Source organism: Panthera leo, chromosome A1, assembly GCF_018350215.1.
Source record: "Panthera leo isolate Ple1 chromosome A1, P.leo_Ple1_pat1.1, whole genome shotgun sequence".
In the NCBI taxonomy this organism is placed as follows: domain Eukaryota; kingdom Metazoa; phylum Chordata; class Mammalia; order Carnivora; family Felidae; genus Panthera; species Panthera leo.
In genome coordinates this window covers 125,090,644-125,112,062 of record NC_056679.1, presented here as the reverse complement: position 1 = coordinate 125,112,062, position 21,419 = coordinate 125,090,644, and the positions used below count along the sequence as shown (strand labels likewise).

The 21,419-nt window shown below is 39.5% G+C and overlaps 1 protein-coding gene across 8 annotated transcripts in view; it reads left to right on the top strand.

The window, feature by feature from the left end:
- Positions 1-21,419, top strand: part of MIER3 (MIER family member 3) — a 195,526-nt gene that overhangs the window by 155,384 nt on the left and 18,723 nt on the right. For 7 of the 8 annotated variants that reach the window (XM_042939349.1, XM_042939328.1, XM_042939320.1 and 4 more), the window contains 2 exons: positions 11,096-11,241; positions 20,185-20,319. In XM_042939349.1, the coding sequence (XP_042795283.1) occupies positions 11,096-11,241; positions 20,185-20,319 (281 nt within the window). Of the gene's footprint in view, positions 1-6,576; positions 6,595-8,037; positions 8,063-11,095; positions 11,242-20,184; positions 20,320-21,419 lie in introns of those variants that run through there. The other variant, XM_042939311.1, reaches the window with a different exon arrangement.

The following is a 21,419-nucleotide window of genomic DNA, read 5'->3' as shown; positions in this document are numbered from 1 at the left end:
GACAGTATGTTGTGGAGTAGTGAGAGGCAGAATAATTTTCATTTAAAGACTTTCTTTTCTGACCGTCAAAAAAATAGAATGCTTTTGAAGGAGAGTTCTAGAAAGAACAAAGTACAGAAGCAAGCATTGATAGGAAATAGTAAACACTATTTAGGCAAGTATTTTCAATTAGTCTCAATAAACATGACTCCAAGAGGAAACAAATTTTTTCAGATTTCTACATTTCTAGGAACACTAGATAAAAGTCACAGATAAAAATCCTTATATAATTTCATCTAAGATTTTCCCACTTTCTATTAAAAATAAAAAGAAAGGCTAACTCCTGGACTGATTATTTTTAGCAGCACATACCTTTGTATATCATCAAATATATAAGAAAAGTTTGAACACAAATGAAATTAGTGGAGTATTTCTGATATTTTACTCATAATTCTTTATTTCCAAAGCAAATACCAAAGTTCAGTACACACACATGCACATTTGCCAAAGGATTACTGTGCCTTTTACCACATCCTTTGCAAAATAAATAACTTATCAATTTTAGCTACACATTACATTGAATGAAAACAAACTAAGTAATCAGGAACTGTGTATTGATTACTCTTGTTTTTATAACATGATAAAATGAATACATTCTATTAAATCTTACCTCATTTTAATCTTGAATTGCCTTTTAGTAATCTATTTTATAGCACATGGTTTGTAATTTATTTCTCAATGATTTTTAATATGCTTCAAAATAAGATTTAACATGCTCATTAGGATTGGCAGTGAAATTAGAAAGTGAAGTCAGATTTTCTTTGAAAGAAAGCAAATCTGACCTGGCAGTGTGGTTTGACAAAGGGGACAGTTTTTGCTGGTTGAGTTGTATGGCAAATATTTTCCACAATCTGAAAGGGCTGAATCTGAAGCTCCATGGTTTTGACAAAAATGTATTTAAAATGTGTGATAAGATGTAAGCGTCCAACTCTTGATTTTGGCTCAGGTAATGATCTCACGGTTCATGGGAACACAGAGCCTGCTTGATATTCTCCCTCTCCCTCTTTACTGCCCCTCCTCTGCTCAGGAGTGCACATGCTCTCTCTCTCAAAATAAATAAACTTTAAAAATGTGACCAATATAAATAAAATAAAAGAAAAAGGTTTTATTTAAAAATGCTATATTGACAAGAAAGTATTAAAATTAAGAATATGTCCATTTGCCCTCCCTTTTCTGAGGATGTTGGCTTAAATGTGTGCCTCTAAGAGAAAAAAATAACCAGTACAATCGTTCATTTGATAAGTTTTGGCAAAGTCTTTTTTTGGTATTCATCAAGATTGATGTGAATTATAGTGAAGGACCGTGAGGACTGGGTAACAAATCCTTTTGTTAAGTCAGGTAGCTTTTAATTATTTGCTTTCAACACAAGTGAAGATGATCAAAATAACAGTGTAAGATTATAAACAATAACGTTTGAAGGAAGATCACTACATGATATATTACTAAGGAGTTCAAAGAATTCAGTGATGGTTTAGCAACAAAACCCTATTGTGTGAATGTGGTTTCTCAGAGTTTACTTCCATACACATAAAGAATAAGAATGGAACTGATGCTAAACTCATTCTCATTCTAGTGTTATATAAAATTTATCCACAGGTACAGGACCTAATTTTTTCAGGTCCCATCCATCTTATTAAGAGATTGATATCTAGTTCAATTTTGATTTTTGTTCAATAAGCTTTAATCAAAATTTGTAATACATGTATATTGTTTTGATCGATTGGGAATTAATAATAATTGGACTGATAATGTAATCTAGAGGGAAATTATTAATTTTGAGTGTCAATTTATAGAGATCTTTTTGTTGCAGAAAAAGATAGTAGGGCATCACCAAAAGACTTTTGGGCTTAAACATATTACACTGGGATAAAGTTCTTTGGATGAAATAGAATGGGAATTTGAGATCAGAGAGAAAAAGAAATCATAAAATTTCCTACTGTTAAAGAAGAAACATATTCTTTATTTATAAAAAAAAGAATGATGGACATATCAAATTGCTGTGGTATTTAGATTCCATTGCATGCATTTTAAAGTGTTAAATGAAGGCTTTCTTTTTAAAGGGCCACCATTACAATATTTTGGGAAGTATATCCTTTGCAACTCTTTAAACTTATAATGGAAAAATTAGATGTCAGCTTGGATATGTGGAAAGGGGTATAGGTATTCACAATTCTTTTGAGAAGATCCCTTAAATTTAAAGTTACTGAGTTTGAAGATCTAATTGTGTCACCTTACAAAGGTGCGTTAGCCTGATGCATCTATCATATTTTCTTTAATTTTTTTTAATGTTTATTTTTGAGAGAGCGTGGGGATGGGCAGAGAGAGAGAGGGAGACAGAGAACCTGAAGCAGGCTCTGCACTGACAGCAAAGAGCCTGATGTGGGGCTTGAACCCACCAACCGTGAGATCATGACCTGAGCCAAAGTCAGGCACTTAACCAACTGAGCCACCTGGGTGCCCCAAATCTATCATATTTGAAGGATGGCCGTAACTCATGGGTCAGATAGATAGATTCTCATGTCTGTGGACCAGATTTTCTTCTTCTTTGTAATGAACTGAGGATTCACTGTCTTTTTTCATCTCTGTGAATGTTCTTTTCTTTTTTTCTGAAGACCATCCCCCTTCCGTTAACAGTGTTTTGTTTAGGCAAAACTTATAATGAGTTAGTCTTCTCAGAGACTAGTCATTCATTCCAACAAAAAATATTTGAGTATCTCTCTCAGGAGAAGAGGATATATTTACAAAAAAATGCAAGTAGTTCAATCCGATGGAGAGCTAAATTGCTGACATTACAGTCTTATCTGAAGCCATATTGAGAACTAATACTAATTGGATGTTCTACTTTAGGGTCTGCAAACTGGAAGTTCACACCATGATTTACTTAATGTGATATATTTGGCCTACACTGTGTTTAAAAATTTAATTAGTTGGCAAGTTTAAAAAAACAGATTTCACATAAAAATCCAACTTTCTAGTTGTTTTTGGAAAATTCAAATGTCTGGAAGCACTGGGCCTACATTCTTACAATGCAAAGGCCAGTCTGAGACTAAGTTAGTGGCTGCCCCTTTTAGGCAGGGTTATTATCTCTTGGTTTGCTATGGCCCCCACTTTTGTCTTCATATTAGCCTACTTTACCTATTCATCATACCTGCCTGACTACCATAGACTTTAACACTGGATAGCCTATTATTTTCCCTTGGGTTAGATGGAATCTGTAGAAAGCTAAAAATTTGCATTGCATTACTGTCTTCCCATTAAAACTGCTTTTGGTAGGTTATATACCCATAATGTACCCTCAACTTTCATGGATGGTCACTAAAAGAAACAGTGTTGTAAAACAAGCTAGTGAATTTGAAGAGGTGGTAAAGGGTATTTCCCTCTACATTACTATGTTGCTGTGTAGTGCAGGCAAGACATTTCTTTTAAAGTGTTCTGAAAAGCTTTGTTGCCATTGAAGAATTTGTGTATTTCTCCTCCAAGACAATGAGAATCAAGCAACTGATAGCCATTATTTATTTGCTTTGTCTCCAGAAAGCTGCAAACCATATCTATGGTTTAACTTTCATATTGTATTACATCTCATTACTTGAATATTCTTGTTTTGTAACTTTTTCTCTGGTGTTGACCTCCTAGTGCATTTTGTTTTACTGGTCTTTTTTTATATTTACATTTTCTTTTTTTTAATGTATTTATTGTAAAACATCTCAAAGCACACATTTATAAAGTATTCTTGATTTATCTCATTTCTAAAGATGGCTAGAGCATCTATTACATTTTGGTTCTCTTTAGAGGGTTACCATCGTTTTAGTTTTGAGTCTTCTTGCTCTTGGTCCCATCCACCACATACAAGAATTATTCAGTTACAAGGACTGAAATACCGGAGAGACAAGGACTTTTATGGCGATCCTGTATTGCCTAGTGTCCAGCATAGGACTTGTTCTCTATATAATGCCACCTGTTGTGTAGTGACAGGATAATAAAAACAACAGTAAAATATAATTTTTTATTCCATTCCCTGGAACAGGGGACTTTATATCTATACCAACTCCTGGAAGTCTTGTCATCAAAGAGAATGAAAGATCCATGTACATAAGTAGACTTTACACACTTTATCATAAAAGGAATGTGTTATGTAAGACTGGGCAGTAAACTTTTTCTCTAGTGATTGGAAGGTGAGAAAGTAGCTCTGCTTCCTTAAACTGAAAATTTATTTAGTTTCACTATTTTTCTGTGAATCCTTATTTAATACGTGGCAAAGGCTACATAAACAGTGTACTCAGATGGAGAGAATATAAGCAGTCAAAATTATAAATGCCTATATGTAATCTTTGCAGTTTAATGAAAAAAGAATTTGCAGACGCTCTACTAAGTTCATCCGAGTACATGAGTCTCTGTATTTCTCAGACATGGCAAAATGGAACCTAAGACCACAGGTAATTTGGATTAGCCAAATTTTGCTATGAAGAAAACGTTTCTCCTAGTGTTAAGTACAAGGCAGGTTGTTGGAGACACTTCATGATTCAGATCCCTGACCTAGTCTATGGGGGCTCATGCTGTGGTCAAGCAGATCAGGGCACTGTTTAATGGCTCTGTCCACAGGGCGTGCTTGCTGCAACATTTCTGAAGTTAATCACCTGCACTCAATTTCAAGCAACTTTTTTTTTTTTTTTTTTTTTACTTTGAAAACTCTAAACGCCTCACTGGGGACAGCACATACAACGTGTGCCAAGCCTCTGGTTTCAAAGTTCAGCTTTGACTGGACAAAAGGTCGAAAGATATCTTTCACAGCAGGGAAAGTGTAATTTTCCATGTCTTTATGATGTTTTGAAATGGTTGAAGTGATTTTTCCCTAAAATTTCCATAAATAAATAACTTTTGCCAGGGGAGTAACTTTAATTCTAAGATGCCTTGGCAAAAATGTTAAAAGTAACCCTTTGCTCTCCTATCCATAATCATATCTTCAGCTTCATCGTCCGTGTATTCTCTTGGAGGGGAGAATCAAAGGTGATCCCAGCATAAAAGCAAACCTGTCATGTTTGGACTAAAAGTATGGCAGGTTTTAGAATTCAAAAAAGGCTCTCAATTTCTTAGCAAAAACCTCAACTCTATCATTTAATACTACATGTTTTAGCAACAACTGGGAGAAGAGCTCTATGTCTGAGATCACTCTCCTGTGCATGTCTCTCTGTGGGTGTCCTGCCATACTTTTGATTGTATTTATATCTGACTTCCCCATGGATGTGCCAAAATTTTCTCTTCCACATTCTAAACTTTCTTTTCCATATGTATTGTTCTTTCTTGCTTCCTGCTTTAAGACAATGGTGTGCCAAGGCAACTTGGCATGATGGCTTGAAGCTTGCAGGATTTACCTCTGTGGGCTACCCATGAACTGTTAATGAATATTTCTGTGTACTTTGCTTAAAGTTGTTCAGGTGGATATGAATCTGCCAGGAGTTAGATTTACCTCTTCCAATGAAGAGGAAGGCACGTGCAGGAGTATGTGTATCTGTTAAGCCTTGTCCTCCCTTCTCCATCCATCCACTTGCCCACAGGACTAGTTTTCTTTTTGACCTAGTTTTCATTTTAAGCAAATGTTTGGCTTTCTGGGATGGAGGTAGAATTTTTGAGACCCGACTCAGGGCCTTGATTCTACTATTTTCGCTTTTCCACTGTTCTATCAAGTGTGTGCCCTGGACTATTTGGTGACTCAAAACCTCTTAAGATCTAATTTTTTGGGGTACGTGCACAGTTTATATTTTGAGTGTCTTCTCTGAATTGTGCAAGTCTACTCATCATTCTTTGCCTTTTTGATCTTTTGCCTGTTCTGTTATTGTCACTACCTTCCAAAGCCTGTCTGGCAAACGATCACTTCCATCGTCCACTCCACGAGCCAGTGCATGTTGACCTGTATCCCCCATTTCTCAGGTCTCTTCGGGAAAACCGCAAGGTGCCCGGTCGCCGCCTCCCATTCTGGACTGACCCTGCCGTCCATCAGTCACTTCTCCCATTTCCCGGGGTTTTCTCGTGTCCATCAGTCTACTCCATCGGTCACCTTCTTTCTTTTTACTTAGGGAAGTCTGTCGAGTTGTCCCTCCACGTCTCCTGCCGGCCTCCCCCAACGTCGTACCGGACTAGAGTGTCGGTCAGTCGGTCGATTCTCCGCTGCCCCGGCCAGCTCTTCGGCCTCGGCTGCCTGGACGTGGGTCTGTCCCACGCCCGAGTTTCCATCCGTCCCCCACTTGCCTACAATTCGGCAGGAACTTTACTCCGACCAAGAAGGGGAGGGCGGGCGAGCGCGGGTGTGCAGCGGCCCGTCCGCAGCAAGCGCGGGGTGCGGCGTGGGGCGCCGGGCGGCGCCGGGCGGGGTGGGCGTGCGAGCGGGCCGGGGGCGTCGCGGGCCGCCCTGCCCTATAAGGGGCCGAGCCGCCTCCGCCGCCGGGCGGGTGCCGGGCGGACCGCGGCGGCGGCGGCGGCGGCTGCGATTGGCTCAGGCGCCCCATCCGGGGACTGGGCTCGGCGCTGCTCGTTCGCCCTAAAGGTACCAATATGGCGGAGGTGAGCAGGGAAACCGGGCAGGAGCGGCCGGGCTAGCGCGGGCGCCCGGCGGTCCCCCGCGGCCCCGGAGACGGCCTGGGGGATCCGGGGCCCTTCCCCCGGCCCAACGTGGGGGCGGCGCGGCGGTGCGGGGGCCACGGGGCGGCAACGGGCCGTGGCGGGGCCGGCCGGGGGGCGGGAGCGGGCGCGGGAGCGGTCTCCCTCCGGGACTAGGCCGCGGCGGCTCCGGCCCCGACCCGGCCGGGCGACGGGGCCGGACGGGAGGTGGCGACCGGCGGCAGCGAGCCCTGGCCTGGGGACAGCGCCGTGCCGTGCCCCCCCAGGCAGCTGACGCGGGCCGCCGGAGCCTCGGCGCCGCTTTCTAGGGCCAGAGTGGGTGGAAACCGGCCGAGCCCCCCCCCCTCCCCATCCGCGGCCGGATTGCAAAGCGGGGAGCGGGCTGCGCCACTGTCCTGCGGGAGGAGTGCTCTGTGCCCCCGGCCCAGCGGGTCAGGGCTGCGGCGCCAAGGAACCTCACGCTCCACTTTGCTCCGAGCTCGGAGGCAAGCGGGATGCGCGGCCGCGGGGCTTCGCGGGAGGCGAGCGGGACTCCTCGCCCCGCAGCCCTGGAGGTGCGGGAGCCCCTGGGTGTGAGGTGGCTGTCCAAGACTCTCGACGTTTTTTCCTGGGGCTCTCGGTAGCCCCACTTTCTTCTGGCCTGGAGGAAGGAGGCAGGGCGAGCAAACCTGCCCTGGTCATGTCCCCCGGGACTGGTGAGCTGGGGGGAGGGGGTAGCGCAGCAGGAGCCCCTTGGACTGGAGCTCGCTGGGGCGAGGGGCTCTATGGATGGCCTAAACACCCTGGAGGGAACTAGCATCTCTGGGACTGAGGGGCCGCGTTTCCAGTTTTGGGAGAGAGAATGGGGGGCTTGCGCTTTGGTTTGGGGGCGAGTGTCCTGTTTCGAGCTGGCCTACGCTCGGGTTAGAGGACAGCCTCAGAATTGGGGCTCCCGGGCCCCAGGGGGTAGACTAGGTGCTCCGAGGGCGATTCCCTTCCAGGAAACGGTGTTGCTTTGCGAGGTGGTGTTTGGTTCCGTGGGGAGCCAGGTGGGATTTGGGAGACCCCGAGATGTCGGAGACGGGACTGCGAGGCAACGGCTCTGGGTTTTGCTTCTTCGCTTTGTAACTTGCTGAGCTCCAAAGGACGGTTTGGGGGCTTGGAGTTGCCTGTTAGACTCTGGGCTTCGTCCCGGGTCTGCGAGTTTGCACACTGGGGACTCCGGGAGGAAGGCGAGGCAGCCAAGAGGGGCCCGAAAGGGGCTGGGAGCGATTGGAGCGAAGCTACGTCTTGTACTTTTGGCAGCTGCGGAGGAGCGCTGGGCTCCGCCTCCTCTGCGCCCTGTTGCCGGCGCTGCCTCTTCCCCGGGCTGCGCGATCTAACCTCACGTTTTCTTCTCTCTCCTAGGCTTCTTTTGGAAGTTCGAGCCCAGGTTTGTCCTATTTTCTTACCTCTTCAGTGGCTCCCACAGGGTAATGGGGGGCTCAGAGATCTACTGCTACAGGTTTTCCCACAAAAATTTGTCCTGCGAGTTTTTCATCACTTTGGTAATTGAGTTGTTCGAGGAAGGAACTGTTACACTTCTCTTTTTTTTTCTTGCATGTTGAAAAAATAACTTGTTACAAAGCTGCTAACTGACAGGTGTTCTTTTTAAGTACTATGTCTTTAATTTTCACATGTCTTTTTTTGTCCAAGCCCAAAACAGTTAATCCCAAATCAACTTTCCACTAACTTTTGCAATTTAGTGTAGATAATAATTTTTTCCCCGAGAAACCGACTCTTTAATTTGTCGAAACTTTGGGATTACTTATATGGATTATTAACCATGACTCCCTATCTCCCCTTATTTTCTCTTCTAAATTTTTCATAATTGAGAAATGTCTATGGGCTCTATTAAAATTGGAATATGAGAGTTAGGTAAAGCTACCTTAAAAGAAACATAGAATTTCCAAGTTTGACACAGAAAAGTGCTAATACAGAATTTTTGAGGTCAGAGGACCCTAGATCATCTAGTACAGTGTTTAACCTTTTTGGAATCAGAAACTTCTGTCAGGATATGATGACAGCAAGAGATGGTCTCCAGAAGTCTGCACATATGCATAATTGCATACATTTTGGGGCTTTTGGAGCCCCTGAATCCCATCAGGGAGAGGACAGCTTTGTTTAATTTCTCACCCCCTTTCCAGCCCCATTTTGGCTGCCTCTTTCTCCTCTAATAGTCTCCAGGAAAAGTACCTCTGAACTACGCCAACTCTCTTATTTTACACTTGAGAAGACTTTTAAATAACTCCATTGAGAGTCACCTAGTTAATAGAGCCTGGAAAAGTTCAGAAATCTTCCCTTACAACATGTTGCCTTAGAGTGAAGAGCCCGTTTCCTTGTGTATTATTTTGTACAATATTTAGGTGTCTTTTAAGGTCTCACTTCATTATCATTGAAAGTATAAAACAATTGGTCACCGAGTAGAAGAAATTTGTGGTTGTTTTTAAAATAGCTATCTATGTTTTTACGTTTAAAAATTGTTTTAAAAAGTTTTTCTAATTTTGAGACAAGCATTTCTTTGTCATAACTGATTTCAGGAAGGAATATTTATATACATGATGCCAAACATCTGGATGATAATGGAATTTTTCCATTTTGCATCACTGTCTGCCTTTAAGAAGTTGCAATCTAAATAGCAAGAAGATTGTGTAGTTTTGGTGTTTAAACAAACTTTTATAACCTGTTTTTAATCATTTACCCAATTTTAAAGATTTTAAAGCTTAGAAGAGACTCTTGAGGTCATCTAAGCCAGCACTATGCATTTTACAAATGAAAAACTGGACTCGGCCCAGAAAGTTGAAATGACTTGCCTCAGGTCCTCAGCAAGCCAGGGACAAAGCCTAGAGTAGACCTCAGGCCATTTGCTTTCTGGCCCTTATTGAATACCTTCTAGTTTAAGAAGGAAGAGTGCTGTGACAAGTGATATGGGGATTACAAAAGAGGACAGAGCTGTGCCTGAAAGAGGTGGAAAAGTTACCATCTATTTCATCCCTGACCTTAGTAATATTACAGAGGTTTCCAGGAATTCCTCAAAATAGAAAATTCGTAATGGTGGATGTTCTGCTTTTGAGCTCTTTAATAAATATTCATCTTTCTGCTTAAAATTAAGCTCTGTACTTAAAATCTGTACTTCGACAGGTTTTAAAATGCACAGATAATCTTTTAACATTAAAAACATAACATCATATAATGAATGTAAGCTTCCTAAAGAATTAAGTGCCATAGAAATTGTGTTATTTTTAGAACTGATGATTACAGTTCTTCAAACTCAGAATCAAAATCACTGAATTATGTCTGTGGTTTTTTTTCATAGTGAAAAATCTTTGGTGTTGTTCAGAGTTTTGGTAATGATTTCACACTGTCCTTAAATGTTTGAAATTTAAAATGTTAAATAGCTTGACTAAAAACAGACCAAACTTTTTATGTTGAATCTGCTTCCTTCCACTTCTCTTTTCCTCTACCCAAAGATTGTGGTACTTCTTTCCTTCTATGCTCTAAGAGTCACTGGTCTGATTGAATTAGATACGAGAGTAAAATGGAGAAAATTCCAGTTTTCATAAATTTGGTTTCATTTTCTTGGGATTGCGGATCTTATTCATTTCTCAACTTGGTTTTAAGAGTATCCTGTTGACTTCATATTTGCTATTAAAAAGCATTACAATTTTATAAACAAATATGAATTGGCCAAAACAGCTTGCAACTGGGTACATCTCCCAGAAACTTTTAGATGTGATTTTCTGTTATTTCCTTCACATACCCTTAAAAACTAATTATTAGTAGTCCAAAGAAAAGTGTGCTCTTACAGTTTAATGCCTGTCTGGTTAATGCTGGGGAGCTTGAAATACAGTGTGGACATGAAAAGTGACAGTAGTTTTAGAGATTGATTTGCTGTATAGCTGCTTCAAAAAAAACTTTTATTTGTTCTGGGAACCAGATTTCTATTGTTCCTATTGTTTTGTATCTTTGAGGGTTATAATTAGGCAGAATTTATATTCTCTTTGCCTGAAGTGTTGAACTTTAGTGTCTAATAGATTTCTTGTGAAATCTTCCATTCATAGTCCTTGTAACATTTTTCTTTTGCTTTTAGACAAATGTATTAAACTGATAAACAGGTTCAACTTTTCTCTTAGATCATTTTTTAAGGACTGCTCCATTTAAATCACTTTGCTACTATTATAAGTTGTGTTCTCATGGACTAGACTTCTTATTAAAGTGTTGTTAAATTACTCTGCCTTGTTCTTTTGCTGATTTAGATATCTTTTCAGAACTGTATGGTCTTTATAACCTGTTGAGTGTATATAGTAAATGCATTTAATAAACCTTACCCATAAACATTAAAAGGGACTGGCAGAAGAACACAAATTATTTTCTTTTGTAAGTAGCATTGTGAATGTGTAAAGTGATGTAGTTTGTTTCATTCCAGTTGGGTCTTTGTCTTCTGAGGATCATGATTTTGACCCCACTGCTGAGATGTTGGTCCATGACTATGATGATGAAAGAACTCTTGAAGAAGAGGAAATGATGGATGAGGGTAAAAACTTCAGTTCTGAAATTGAAGACTTAGAAAAGGTAAAGGATTTTACTTTCATATCTTAATAACATAAAGATTTTGAAACTGTACTATAAATTATTTTACAGTCTATCTGAAATAAAATTAGGTTCAGCATCCTTGTTTTTGACCTAACTTTTAAGATTTTCACGGATTTTCTCATTATTTTGAGGGAAAGTCTAATAAATGAGTAAATTCTCATTTAATTTTTCAAAATTGTTTTATATGTCTTAATCTAGTTTTTAAGTTCTTGAAGCACAGTAAAATACGTACATCTGGTCACCTCACAGATGAGAATATTGGGATATAGAGAACTTTCAGCTCTAAACTTGGTTCTGAGTCCTAGCCCAGCCCAGTGCATTATACCACACTATTCTACTTAGGGTCACACTTGAGTTTAACTAAACACTGCAGTAGATACAGGGAGAAGTACTATAGGAACATTGAAAGATAAAAAGTTTTAATTCTATTTTTAAATGTAATAATGTCCCATTTTTCTACCCTTTTTAGTCATCTTTTTAAAAGTTGGCAAGAATAAATGTAGTTTATAACTCTTTAAATCCCAAATCAGTATAATTTGAACTGAACTGGATTTTAAACAAGTATTTATACCTGGACTGCAGAGAGAGGTCTCCATAGGGGTCACTTGAAAAAAATAGGATTATGCTTACTAAAAGTTAACCTTATCTCTAATCAGACCAGAATAACAAATGCTTTCAGGAATAATATTGAATAATAATAATCCTTTGAATTTTCATACTTCTTTTTCTTGAAGAAGACAAGACCCTTTCTTAAATAATCTCTTCTGCTATCTTTGTGAGACAGAGATGAGCTCTTACTGCATTTCTCCCTTTGCATTAATATACAGGGAAACTGAAGGCATTCTTCAGGGTCTTGACCCTAGGCTTACTCTGGTGGACCTGAAAATTTCTAAACGTGTTCATTTACTTGGCAGAGTAATTCACCTCAATTGTTATTAGATTTAATCATTAAACCCCCACCAACTTATAGCCAAACAGATTTGGGAATATAAAGATAAAATGGTTGTGAAATACTTAAGAAGAAAAGTTTTGCATATTGCTCCTTTCAGGGGTGATAATAAAATGTTGCCTTTTGATTAAAAAAAAGGTGCCCAGAAGTCTCGAGCTCTGCCTTGGCTTTTTGCAGGCAGTTGCTTCCTACCTCTTATGAATGGGTCTAGAATAACAGAATTCAGCTACTGTTATCATTAAGTCAGGACTGTGGTAGGCTCTGGGAATGCAAAAATGAGCAATTTGACAGTGTCCCTGAACTCAAGCAGCTTACAGTTTAATGTGGAGTGACAAAGGGGAACAAAGAATTTTAATATGATATGCTAAGAACTATGGAGGTAGACAGGCGCCTGGGTGGCTCAGTTGGTTAAGCATTTGACTTTTGATTTCCACTTAGGTGATGATCTCGTGGTTTGTGAGTTTGAGCCCCATGTCAGGTTCTGGATGACTGTGCAGAGCCTGCTTAGGATTCTGTGTTTCCCTGTCTGTCTCTGCCCCTCCCCTTCCCGTGCTCGCTCTCGCGCTCTCTCTCGCTCGCTCTCTCTCTCTCTCTCTCTCTCTCAAAAATAAGTAAATATTAAAAAAAAAAACAAAGACCAAAAAACTATGGAGGTAATAAGCAGTGAGAGCTGTGGAAGAATGTGTATAGTAAATGGTGTTTAGCCTAATGTGGAAGTTCATGGAATGCTTGTTGGAATAGAGAGTTCTCTCTTGTACAGTTTTAAGTGAAGACACCGGTTTGGGCCTGTGGCAAAAGTTTCAGGTGGTCTTGTAATGTGTCTTCCTTGTTTATGTGTTGTTAAACATGGGAAGACAGCATAGTTAACACCATGACATAGGAAAATGGTATAAATGAATTGGACTGCATTTTAGACATGCAAATAGTCTTTTTGTCAGTAAAGTAGTAAGAATTTAAAATTTCATTTAATGTGACAACTCAGTTACTACTTGAGTGTGAGTAATCTGGTAGAGATTTTTATGGGCTCTTAAGATTTTGTTTTTCAGATTTGTAGGTTTTATTCTTCTAGAGATTATAGTAATAGCTGCTTTGATCTGTGTTTAGTGGGTTTTAAAAGGACATTGGGGAAGATATGGAGAAATAATGAACAGCAAAGAATTACGGAGCTATTCACAAAAATACCTAGTCCTTTTCCTGTGATTTTCATTTTGTTTAATAAACACTGGTAATTAATTTTTTTGCTTTGTAATGATACCTGTCACTGAATTTGTAGATTGAGAAAAATTATAGGTCTTTAGATATTTCAACTTCTTTCTACTTGGACAGTTTGGCTTCTTGGTATTCTATCACATTCTTAGAAATTGGGACAGAAAAAAAAAGAAATTGGGACAGAAAGATAAAGGTTATCTTTAATTTATTTTTTTATTAAAACTTTTTTTAATGTTTATTTTTGAGAGAGAGAGAGAGAGACAGAACACAGGTGCTGGAGGGGTAGAGAGAGAGAGGGAGACAGAGTCCATTGCACGCTCCAGGCTCTGAGCTGTCAGCACTGAGCCCGATTCAGGACTCAAGCCCACAGACCACAAGATCATGACCTCAACTGAAGTCAGACACTTAACTGACTGAGCCACCCATGCGCCCTGATACAGGTGATCTTGAAACAGCTTCTAGTGAAGACCAAAGAACTGTGTCTCCATCTAGAAGCCTAATCTTCTCTCATTGAACAATGGATAAGAGGAGCTATTTCTTTTTTTTTTTTTTTTAATTTTTTTTAATGTTTTTATTTATATTAGAGAGAGAGAGTTTGCGTGAGTGAGGGAGGGGCAGAGAGTCAGAGACAGAACTGAAGCAGGCTTCAGGCTCTGAGCCATCAGCACAGAGCCTGACTCGGGGCTCGAACCCACAAACTGTGAGATCATGACCTGACCTGAAGTCAGATGCCCAACCAACTGAGCCACCCAGGTGCCCCAAGAGGAGCTATTTCTAAGAGTGACTGACTGCCCAGTTTCTCTGAACTATAATTCTTATGTGTAGTAAAGCATAACTATGTAAATGTGGTCCCTGTTCTTTATTGATGTTTAATGAAACATGAAAATGAATAAAAGAAACAGTAGATAGAGATACCAGTGTAAAGAGTAAAGATTATTTTTAGAAGAAATTTAAAATTATTTCTATATCATTTAATGTATTTTATTAGTCTTTTATTATTGGAACATTGTTTTAGCTATTATTACATGTTCACAGTCTTAGGGGCTTGATGTTAATGTTTGTTTTTAAAAATTACAGTAAGGGGCGCCTGGGTGGCTCAGCTGGTTAAGCATCCAACTCTGGATTTTGGTTCAGGTTATGATCTCACAGTTCGTGAGTTCAAGCCCCACATCAGGCTCCACACTGACAACGTAGTGCCTGCTTGGAATTCTTCCCCCCTGCTTTCTCTACCCTTCACCAGCTCTAGCTTGCACTCCCTCTCAAAGTAAATAAACTTTTTTAAAAAAATACGAAAATTACAGTAAATTTTTATTCTGCAAGTAAACAAACTCAGTAGCTTGTAGTCTGTAAATATGACCTGTATTTTAGTGCTTATAAATTTTTAGTTACATTAGATATTATGGAAAATAAGAGACAAAAAAAAAAAAAACCCACTTTGTATAGTAGCACTTAGAAGTAGAGAATACATTATGTGACTACATTTATGTCTTTGAACATATAAGGTTTACATCATGTCTTTCTATATTTTAATTTATTCATGTTAATTTTTGCTAAGGTTTTAATAGTCTAGAGCCATCACTTTTAGAAAAGTTCTATACATTAATATGTAGATTCCCCCCTTGATACTCAATGTGAAATGAGAAAGTGAAAATCACCTTTTCTACCACTTAAAGTCTGGTATAGATCCTTCCTGTTTTGTGGGTTTTTTTTTTTTTTTAATTATTTAAAAAAGCTATGTGTATACTGCATGTTTTATGATATCAGACTGGTATTATATGAAAAGTGATCTACATTTCACTTAGACCATTTCTGTTGACCAATCTAGCAGCACCATGAGATGGATTGGATGAGTATAAGCATTATTTTCTTGGTTAAGAGGCCTTGTGGATTGTGAAATGTACCATAGATTTAGAAATTATATAGATGGGGGAGGGACGAACAGTACTATGGGAAATCTATATGTTGGTAATGGAATGCATCCTGATTTCTGGTATGTGAAGTTATGTATCATAGGATCAAGGAAATTATGATACTCTTTATTTACAGATAAAGAAATGGAGGTGAGGGATTTTAGGTGATTTGTCTATGGTAATGACACTGAGTCCTCTGCCTCTAAATTTTATGTTCTTTCTGATATAAAACCTTTGCATTAAAAAACAGTTCACTTATAAGTATGAGTAGACTCAATGTGCTCCTTAAAATTTAAATAGGGTCAACAAAATACCTGAGAAAAATCCTCCTACCTGGAATAAGGTGCTAGATCAAACTTTTAAGATGTTGATAGGCTCTAATAGAAACTTCATTTGTAAAGTGCTTCAGAGATTAGATTCACCTTTTCTGTATTTTAACATCAGCTCCCTTTTAGTAACGAGTGCCATTCCTTGACTGTATTAGTGAAGTTTCCACTAAGATACCCACCTTCTTTCTCAACAGATGATCATAATTATTTTTATAGAGAAAGTAGCGTTTTCATGAATGACTACCTAGAATCTCCTGTTTGCCCCACACATACAAATATAACTTTTGTACTCATTCTTTCTTCTTTCTTTACTGTCCGTAGAGTATATGCCACATCCCAGGCTAACTCTTAATTCTATCCCTCATGCTCTGAGTCTGTTCTTCCCACTTACTTATTTTTTTTTATTTCAGCATAGCAAGTCCTACTCATATGTTTCCTACATTTGGAAGAACTTTTTTTTAAATGCTTTATTAAAATTTTTTTTCATGTTCATGTTTTTTGAGAATGAAAGTGAGTGAGACTGTGTGAGGGAGGGGCAGAGAGAGAGAGTGGGAGAGAGAATCCCAAGCAGGCTCCATGCTGTCAGCACAGATCCTGATGCAGGGCTCAATCTCATGGTGAGATCATGGCCAGAGCCAAAATCAAGTCAGACACTTAACAGACTAAGTCACCCAGGAGCCCTAGAAGAAATTCTTTTTAACCTGTGTTATCTTTAGTGATTCTTTTTTTATAGTGTATGTACTTTTCCCCCCTCTATTCAGTCCTCAACTTTGTTTCTCCCAATAGTCTGTAGGGTCACCAATAATTCCTGATTGATAGGTACAGAGAATTCATGTCTCTCTATATCTCAATTGATTTCTCTTTGATATTTGACTTAAGTGACTATCTCTGGTCTCTCCATAGTTGTTTCTTCCTTAACTTACGTAATTCTGCTTTCACCTAGTTCTGCTCTCCAGTATCTCCCTCTGTTGTATTTATGGGCTTTTCTTCCTTTGCCCATGTTTTAACTAATGGCATTCCCCAGGCCTCTAGATTTTGTCTTCGTACTCTGTATGGCCTTTCTGGATGATCTCATTCAGGCCCACTGCTTCAACTTTTGCCTTGAATTATCATTTACCATCCTACCCTCCACCCTCAAGTTCATTTGTCTGATGTTTCTGTTTCATAATGGTGCTATAAGTATTTAGCCTTTTTGGGCCAGAAACGGGCAGTTCATGTAGACTTCACTGTCACTTACATTCACTTTATCATGTAGGCCAAGAAACAGATTCTTTTTTCTTAATTTCACTCAGATAATTCCCTTCCTTAGTTGAGGTTCTCATTCTTGGACTCCCCCCAGAATGTTACTTTCAAAATGCATATTTTGTTTAAAATTTTTTAGATGTGTCCCATTGCCTTTAGGGTAATATATCTGAAAGTTCTTCTAATAAACTATATATTCCTTTCTCTTTTCTGTCTACCCTCTCAACTTCTGTGGCTTTAAATATCATCTAGATGCTAATAAATGCCAGATTTATATCTTTAGCCCAGCTTGATCCTCTGAGCACCAGGCTCCTGGCCAAGTTGACTCTTTTGCTTAGATGTTTCATAGTCCTCTCAAATTTAACTCGTGTCTTCTGCAGGACTCTTAATTTTTTTCCTTCACAAACCTTTCCTTCAGTCCTTTCTATCTCAGTAAAAGTTATCACCATGCAGGCAGTTGCTCAAATAGAAATCTGGGGAATCCTCCTTCTCTCCCCCTTTCACTCTCACATCCCGGAACTCATTTGATTCCACCTCCGAATGTATATCATCTATTTACTTCTCTCCATGTCTGTATCACTACCTTAATCCAGCGTGAGGCTCTTAGATGGTCTCCCTGTTTTTTTCTTACCTCTCCATCTTCTCACACTTTTCTTTATGTAGCTGCCCAGCATTGAAGAAGAAATGAAGTCATGGCACTCCCCACCTGCCTTTTTTTTTTTAAGTCTCCATTTACTTCCCACTGTCCTGGGAGTAAAGGACACTGTCTTTCCTTTGACCTGGTGAAAGTAGATTCTCTACATTATTCTGTATTTCAGGACCCTGTTTATTTCATTGCATTCATCATAATTGGCAATTCTGTATTTGTGCATTGTCACTATCTCTGCGCCCCCCCCCCCCCCCCCCCCCCCCCCTTTGCACTGACTGTAAACTGTAGAAGGGCAAGACCTGTTTTCATACCAGCACTTGGCACACTGGCCTACTGGCACACAGTAACTGTTCAGTCAGTGTTTCTTATGATATACCATGAGTCCCTAGTATACAGCCCTCATCTGTCAAATCCCTCTTCATCTTTCAAGACTTAGCTCAGTCTTTCCATCCTATGTGGTACCTCCCTAACCTCATGTATTCCCATGAGGAAATGCCATTATTCCCAGAGTGTAGTTCTTCCCTTCTCTGTACTCAACAGTGTATAGTGCTATTTCCAGAATTGATTAATGCAGCCAACACATTGTATTATAGTTGTTAACTTACCAGTTTCTTCCATCAGGACTACAGTCATTGAGAGCAGGGATTTTTCTATAAATTTTCTTTTCTCTATCCATAGCTAGTAGCCTCTGCACAGTATCTAGAATGCAGTAAATTCTGTATTGATGGAAAAGTGGACCTGCCTGTGTATGATGAGTGAAAATTGACATCTCCTCAGGTCACGGAGAGAATCTGAAACTTCTGAGGTTTTGGAGAAATACTGATGACAGGTGGTTTGCAAAGGCTGCAACCTAGTCTCCTCTTAAAACCAATATGAGCCAAAGGGAATAGGCTGCATGGAGTCTGCAAGGAGCAGGGCTAAGGAGACTCTAAATCTGATTCTGGGCACATTTGAGGGGTTCTGTTCACTGATTCAGGAGAAGAATAATTCACGAGGTTTCCTCATGGCATGGGTGAACTTCTGTCCATTCTGACCATCCAACTCAATTTGTGCTGACTCCATGCTACCAAAGCAGCTTTTTAACTGATTTCAATCCCAAGCTGAAAGGATTTCATGAGTGACATGATTGGTATGGTCACTGCAAAAGGCACATGTCTCTTACAGCAAATTTACAAAGTAGCATTCTGTCCTAAACCTTATTCCAAATTCATTTCGCTTGAATCTGTTTTAATAAGGCACAGTGAAAAATGTAAGTTCTAGTAGACCTATAAAGGTGAAGGTCAGGTTCTTGGGCGCCCCCAGAGCCTGAATTCCCTGTGGGGCCTGGTGGGCAATCAGTGGCTTTCTAGAATCATCACTGGCTTCTCTCAGCTCACTTTGTGATATGCTGAGGATATATTTTACATACTCTGCTTTAGCATTTCATGCTTTTTGCATCATGACTTAGGCATTTTGCCTTAAAAAGAAAACTAAACCCATAAGCAAGCTTAATGAATCTCTTAATAGATGGGCATAAACATCTTTACAATATTGAAAAAATTAGTCTAAAGATACGTTGTTTTGTGTTTATATATTTGAATAATTATAAATAGTTCTATACACTTTAGTAGTTGAATTAAGATATTTTTAAAAAGGAAATACACTCCTTATTTTCTGATGGATTAGTTGGGGGAAGAGGGTGCCAGTATGTGGCACAGCATAGGTACTCATTACACAGGAAGCATTGCAGCCAAAGTATGTGGTTTTATCAAAGCAGTGCTGCCAGTAAGTGGTACTAGGATTTGAACCCAGAACTGAGCCTTCTGTTTTGTCACCTGTAAAATGGTGGTAATGATACAAACTTCAGTAGATGGTTATGGAAGAGAAACCTAAAACAACTATACAGAATATAGCTATGATAGTAGTAATATAAAAAGATAATTTTTAACAGTAATATATAAATATTGTTGGTGTTAGTGAATGCTCAGCAGTGGTTTCCCTTCAGGTATCATTTCATTAATATGAAGAATAAACCAAGTGGTCAACTGTTAATTGCGAAGAAACAAGCTAAAAATTACGTGAAGTTATTGATTGATTAATTGTGAATGCTTTCAAGGCAAATCATTATACCAATGTGAATGCTAAAAAAATAAAAGTCACTAAAGCAAATATTTGAGGAATTTTTTAAAGGGTGAAATGATAGGGGGGCCTGTGTGGCTCAGTTGGTTAAGCATCTGACTTCATCTCAGGTTGTGATTTCCTGGTTCGTGGGTTCGAGCCCTGCACCAGGCTCTGTGCTGATAGCTCAGAGCCTGGAGCATGCTTTGGATTCTGTGTCTCCCTCTCTCTCTCTCTGCCTCTCCCCTGCTCACGCTCTCTCTCTCTCTCTCAAAAATAAATAAACATTAAAAAAAATAGTGAAATGATGCTGGAAAATAAAAATGAAGATGTTAATTTTTAAGGCTTTTGTTAATATGTTAATAAAATCTCTAAGTCTTTAAGCCTATTTTCTAGCAGTAGTACAAAAAGAAAAACTAAAACTTGGCTTTGATTTGATACTGCTGTTTTGTTAATCTGTTTTATGAACATTAAGTTTATCTGTACTTCTGTATTGTGGCATTTACTGAGTTTATGTTTGTGCCTTGGCTTGAATAGGAAGGAAACATGCCTCTAGAAGATTTACTGGCATTCTATGGCTATGAACCTACAATTCCAGCAGTTGCAAATTCCAGTGCAAATAGCTCCCCAAGTGAACTTGCTGATGAACTACCAGACATGACACTAGACAAAGTAAGTAACAAACATTTAAAAGAAAACTTCCAGATCCAAAAATAGCCATTATCATTGGCTGTTTTTTATTAGTTTCCTTTTAATTGAAAGCATTTTATAATTCTGAAATGTAAACTTCTTATTGGCCCCATTGCTCTTGTCATTTTGGTGACCCAATTTAAATATTGTTTGGATTTGATCACACTACTTTAAAAGTACTAATACCTTCCTGCTGCTTTGTATGTTTGAGTGTTCTCCCCCAATTTTTTCTTCCCTATGTTGATATATTGTGTCTAAACTCAGATTTTGCCCTCACTTCTTTTGATCCTCTGACTGCTTGAACGCATTGATTGATAAATCCCTCAGAAGCCTTCAAACCAAGCTGACTTAGATGTGGAGTGGTTAGAGAGAAGTTCTGTTTTGTTGGGCTCTGTGAGTGACAGCAGCCACAGTAGACAAGGCCATTGTGACGTATCTGTAACATTGTTGGTTGTGGGGAAGGCATAGTTCCTGCTGAGGAAAGTTCACACAACCATGGTCTCTGCTAACTTTCTTTGGTCTTTGGAAAGCTTTCCTTGCCTTTCAGATATCAGGCAGGGAGAGGAATCCACATCTTGGAACCTCTTCCTGTAAGTTTTGTTGTTCCCCCTTTCCAGTCAAATGTGATACTACTGTACCATACCTTAATGACTATAGTCACCTAGCGAATATTGAGTGCCTACTAGGTACCAGGCACAAGATAACTATATACTTAAATAATAAATTCAAATCTGTTCTTTTAAAGTTATATCACTAGTCAGAGCTTTTCATTAGTTAGATTTTTTAAATTATTGGAAGAGAAGAGTTTGGAGAAGTTTTTGGTTTTGTTTTATTTATGTTGGCAGAAAACTTAATTGTTAAAAAAAATTTTTTTTAATGTTTATTTATTTTTGAGAGAGAGAGAGAACAAGCACTAGTGGGGAAGGGGCAGAGAGACAGAGGGGGGACACAGAATCTGAAGCAGGCTGTAGGTTCTGAGCGGTCAGCACAGAGCCCGACGCGGGGCTCGAACTCACAAACTGCGAGATTGTGACCTGAGCTGAAGTCGGACGCTTAACCGACTGAGCCACCCAGAAGCCCCG